Source organism: Octopus bimaculoides, chromosome 3 (assembly GCF_001194135.2).
Source record: "Octopus bimaculoides isolate UCB-OBI-ISO-001 chromosome 3, ASM119413v2, whole genome shotgun sequence".
Lineage (NCBI taxonomy): Eukaryota > Metazoa > Mollusca > Cephalopoda > Octopoda > Octopodidae > Octopus > Octopus bimaculoides.
The window spans coordinates 147,305,087-147,310,666 of NC_068983.1; the positions used below are offsets into that span (position 1 = coordinate 147,305,087).

The 5,580-nt window shown below is 36.1% G+C and overlaps 2 protein-coding genes across 5 annotated transcripts in view; one reads left to right on the top strand and one right to left on the bottom strand.

Moving 5' to 3' along the window:
• Nucleotides 1–5,580, bottom strand: part of LOC106875508 (serine protease 48) — a 466,125-nt gene that overhangs the window by 385,490 nt on the left and 75,055 nt on the right. The gene's annotated exons all lie outside the window — the stretch shown is intronic.
• LOC106884084 (sulfotransferase 1A1) overlaps nucleotides 94–5,580 on the top strand; it is a 16,709-nt gene continuing 11,222 nt past the window's right edge. The window contains exons 1-2 of one of the 4 annotated variants that reach the window (XM_052966617.1): nucleotides 260–275; nucleotides 1,662–2,055. In XM_052966617.1, coding sequence (XP_052822577.1) covers nucleotides 1,857–2,055 — 199 coding nt within the window. In that variant the 5' untranslated portion in view covers nucleotides 260–275; nucleotides 1,662–1,856. Of the gene's footprint in view, nucleotides 338–1,235; nucleotides 2,056–2,947; nucleotides 3,458–5,580 lie in introns of those variants that run through there. The other 3 variants (XM_052966616.1, XM_014935303.2, XM_014935304.2) reach the window with 3 other exon arrangements.

The following is a 5,580-nucleotide window of genomic DNA, read 5'->3' on the forward strand; positions in this document are numbered from 1 at the left end:
AGAGAGAGAGAGAGAGAGAGAGAGAGAGAGAGACGGCAAAGACGAAGAGGGGAAAGAGAGAGAGAGAGTGGAAGCTGTCAAACGTTATTATAGTGAGAAAGTGGATGGATGCGAGGAAAGAGAGAGATCGGGGAAGATAGGGTGATAGCCGAAAGAGAAACGACTAACACTTGTCAAAGTCCGTTTAAGGACGATGAATTTTGCCCTAGCAGCTACGCCTTTCAATGGAGCAAACTGAAATTTGCTATGCATACTCGCCAGTACGTTCCCCATAGGTGTGCAAATTTTCACCTCAAACCGACCACATATACTAACACTTTTGCCTGCACAACTGCACGTGAGACAACGTCCGCCCTTTTCACAAAAATATAATAGATATATATGCATTTTTTTAATTCTTTTTTTCTTTAATTGCTTTACTTGTTTCAGTCATTTGACTGTGGCCACCCTGCTGGAGCACCGCCCTAAAGGGTGTTAGTAGAAGAACTCGACCCCAGGACATATTCTTTGTTAACCTAGTACTTATTCTATCTGTTTCTTTTGCCGAACCGCTAAGTTTCAGGGACATAAACACATCAGCATCGGTTGTCAAGCGATGGCGGACACACACACATATACGACGGGCTTGTTCCAGTTTCCGTCTACAAAATCCACTGACAAAACTTTGGTCGGCCCGAGGCTAAAACAGAAGACACTTGCTCAAAGTGCCAAGCAGTAGGACTGAACCCGGAATCATGTGGTTGGGAAGCGAGCTCTCTACTGCACAGCCACGCTTGCTCCTATGTAAATATATTAGTTTCCTTTATTCGTTTCAGCTAGGCGGCTGCGGCCACGGTGGAACACCACCGTGATTTTCCATCTTTCCTTATGATTCTCCTTCGGCTGACTTCCTGAAATTTCACCGCACCACTCATGTACGTACTGGTGCCCAGGCTGTTGGCCCCATTTTGTTGCACGACAATGGTTTTAGCAACTTTGAGAAGATGGGTTGATCGATATCATGCATCCCAATACTTGACTGGTACTCATATTTATCGACCCCGGAAGGGTGAAAGACAAGGTTAAACTAGGTCTGTTAAAAACTCAGACACATGCCGCAGATTTAAGGAAAGAGAATATAGTTAGCTTTATTTAATATAGTAAAACTGTCAAGTTGTTTTCTAACTTGCATTTCTATAACATTTTGAGTATCATATTGTCAAACTGAATTATTGAGCTAAATTTAACAACAAAGAAAACAGCGACTTGTAATTGTTTTCGTTGTGGATTAGACATAACTAGTTTTCTACGAGTAAATCTGTGACTTTCATATAGCCGACAGTATATAGTATATTGACATCGTTATGACCTGCTTCTTTTGAAAAGAATTTTAAGATTTTGAAAACTTGTCTTCCCCACTCCCTTTTTTATCAGGAGACTCGACTATTGATTTAACATAGTGTAAATATCAAAGTCACTATGACACATATGCAGTGAGAGCTAAAGTAATACAATTGTAGAAAAATTGCTTTAAGTAATATAATACCTTGTTCGTAAAAATTACTTTGTCTAGATTTCAATTTTCAACTATTAGAACCAGTTTTATTTTAGACTGTCCTGGTTACAACTAACACATTGAAATGTTGTTTGGAAATTAATATGCGAGTTATTTATTTTATCAGGACTTCACCAAGTAATGACGTGTCAAAGTATGTCAACTGATAAGCGATGATTTATCAAATTTGCTTACTGAATAGTCATATGTCTATATTTTTTTTCTAAGTTGATAGACATGTGATCTATATTTCGATCAATATTTCGTGGAGGAAATCTTACCCAAATTGTTCGCATTAATTAAAACATCTGAGAAAGTTATAATGAGTCCTGAAGAGATAAGAACGGAGTTAGAAAATAATCGCTCTTTGGTATATGACAGAGATGGCAACTTTACGGATCTTTATTATTATAAAGGAATCCCCCTACCAGTAGTTCCGACCATACCATCAGTGATATCAACCATTCAGAATTTTCCTCTAAGAGATAATGACATTTTCATCTGCGCCTATCCTACTGCTGGTAAGTTGTGTATCTTACATTTTTCTGTATAGTAATACAGCAAAATGTAAGATACCAAACAAGATATCGCCCACTGGACAATTTATCTCGTTGCTTTTGTAATATCAATTTTATAATGAAGCTAATGTCAGTATAATTATATATATAATCAAAGTAAGTGATGATAATATTTCTATTTTTTTCATGTTTAATTTAAATATATGTTGTGATTGAATTATTTGATATTACCCATCTACACCAAATTAATGGCAGGGATTTTTACCATCTTTTTGGTTGCACCAGAGCTCACCAAAAGTTACAAACAATACCCCAAAATCAGTTGGTGATAATAGCACTGACTACTGCTAATCTAGCTCTATCAATAAAAAAATTATTCAATACAACAGTAATGATAAAAGCATATCGGAGATACACAAGTCAAAATTACTTACATCCCATTAATATAAATTCGATTTATGAAAAATCCCTTTTAATTAATTTTGAAATTTAAAAAGTAAATTTAGCATTTTTAACCAATGTCTTTTCTGGACAGCCTTACTACATGCTTTCAGGTCTTCCCATAGACACAGTTGAAAATGACTATATACCTGCCCCAATAAATTTAGATGCACATATCTGAAGCATATAAACACATTAATAAACTAGCCTGATTAAATAATTAACTAAATAGAAAAGGAAAGCAACTAAAAAGGAAAAGCAAGTTAATTAAAGCTGAAAGAGAAAATTAATAATAAAAGTTAAACTTACCCTAATTCAACAGCATATTAAAAATAACGGCTATCTTTCGATTTGATGTGAAGAAACGTCAAGTAAAAGCACATGGGTTTTGTTTACATCTAATCGGCCTGTTAGGTTTAGGGTTAGGGTTAGCCGATTAGATGTAAACAAAACCCCCATGTGCTTTTACTTGTCGATTCTTCACATCAAATCGAAAGATAGCCAATATTTTTATCTTTAAAAGAGATTCTGACAAAAATTAATTTCAATGGAAATTTTCTTTTAAATGGACGATAGACACAGGTCTCAGACCCAATCTCTTTCTAGATTGAAGTATCATCGTACAGGGATTCGATTGAGAAAAGTTTCTTTGAATATCTGTCAAAGTTCACTTCAACACTTCTACTTTTACTACATATGCCGATATGGGGAGATTATTTAACCACATGAATGTTATGAAATCAAATGAGCATAACCGTTTGAGTATTGAAGCACTAAGAGAAATTTTGAACATCAAATACAGACTTAAACTAAGTGGTAAATGCTGTGGTGATTATAAACTACTTTGCGAACTGTTGAAGAAAATTGGGTCCTTGGATGCTTATAAATTACGTGAAACTGCAGCTTCCAGATCAAAAGAAACTGATTGGGAAATGTTCGAAAATATTATGGAGTAAAAACGAAAGTATGTTAATATCATTTTAATTTAATTAGAACTGAAATCTTTATATAAATAATAATAAATCTCTGAACGAGGTATAAACAGTAGCTGCATGACATTGTGAAGTATATTTGCCACTTAAATGTGGCTAACCCTTAAGGGTGGATGCTACTGTAGCTTGTAGCCCCAGGAGGACACCGCCTCCAGCTGGCTATTGGCACACTTTCTGTGCCCTATCAGTATATAAATCTTTTAATAATTATGCCTATTTACATGCTTTTTTTTTTTTTGCTTAGGTTCTTTCTTTTATACTTTACTCTTTTATTTAGTGCTTTTTAGTGTATTTTTGCTATCAATGTAGCGCTTTTTAAAATTTTGAAATGATAACCTTACTTAGAGTACACAAGCATATCGTCTGGTCTGCCTGTTGTATCACTGCTTAACAATTCTTGTCTCATAACATCAGGGTATGTTGGTTGTCTCGGGGTTCAGCAAGGGATTTTCTATATATAGTTGCTTAACCTTGTGTAAATAACAACTACATATCTCAAATAACATTCTAGGACCTTAAAGGCTATATTGCACAACGTAGTTCCTGGTATACAATTGACAGGATGGACATTTCATCATAGTTTCGATCAGAGTTGATCTGAGGTTTACTTTGAGCCAGCAAAAGATGATCTCTTCGTGGTCAGTTGACCTACAAAAAATAGAAGCAAAATTTTCCGCAAATTGTAAATTGCTTATGCTGCTCCTCCTCCTCCTACCACTACTATGACTACTAACCAACGCTGTTAGCTGGTACTGCCTATAATTCTCAAATTAATTCTCAGTTTTGTCGATAGAGCAGTTAACTGAATACCTTATGATATTTCGCTATGTCCCTTTAGATCTATTCTTACTGATGTTGACTTTTGTTTTCATCCCCTTGGAGTCAATGAACCATGAACCACTCTTTCCTCCAAAATTTGAAGTCATTTAACAATATAAAAACAAAATACGAAGGCAGAGGTGGCAAGAATGATAATTTTTATTTTTATTTTTTTATATGTTTGTATTCAGTTTCCACTAGATTGACTTCAATTTTTGTATTTCTGTGGCTGACGTCTTTCAACCATCCAAGATTGATGAAATAAGTTCCTGTGGTGTACGCATGTCAATTCAATCAATTAAATTATAAATCTGTTCAACCATATTGTAAGGAGGACTACATCAGCCAATATATCGTTTCTTTTTTCTGAAGTTAGGTGTGATTGAGGGAGATTTGGCTGCTATATTTAGCAAATCAAGTGATGATAATATTGTGTTACTCATATGCATATAGTGGAGATGCAATGGCCCAGTGGTTAGGGCAGCGGACTCGTGGTCATAGGATCACGGTTTCGATTCCCAGACCAGGCGTTGTGAGTGTTTATTGAGCGAAAACACCTTAAGCTCCACGAGGCTCCGGCAGGGGATGGTGGCGAACCCTGCTGTACTCCTCCACCACAACTTTCTCTTACTCTTGCTTCCTGTTTCTGTTGTGCCTGTGATTCGAAGGGTCTGCCTTGTCACACTGTGTCACACTGAATATCCCCGAGAACTACGTTAAGGGTGCGCGTGTCTGTGGTGTGCTCAGCCACTTGCACGTTAATTTCACAATCAGGCTGTTCCGTTGATCGGGTCAGCTGGAACCCTCGACGTCGTAAGCAACGGAGTGCCAACAACATATGCATATGCATTTCGAACAGATGATGCTACCTAGTTGACTTACCCATGGTACACAAAATGAAGCGGAAATTTTTACGGATGTCTATAATCCCTTGGATTATGATCTCACCAATAAATGACAAACTAATTTAAACGTCACTCAGTACATCTTTTATACTTTTTATTTTTTACTTGTTTCAGTCTTTGGACTGCAGCCATGATAGGATGCTCTTTACTGGTTTAGTTGAACGATTAACTCTAGTACTTCCTTAAGCCTAGTACGTATTCTATCGAACACTTTTGCCGAACCACTAAGTTACAGAGATGTAAACTAACAGCGATTGTCAAGTAGAGGAGGACAAATACAAGCACAATGACACAAACATACATGTATACATACAAATGAATATATAAATAAATGTAAGTGTATATATATATATATATATATATATATATAT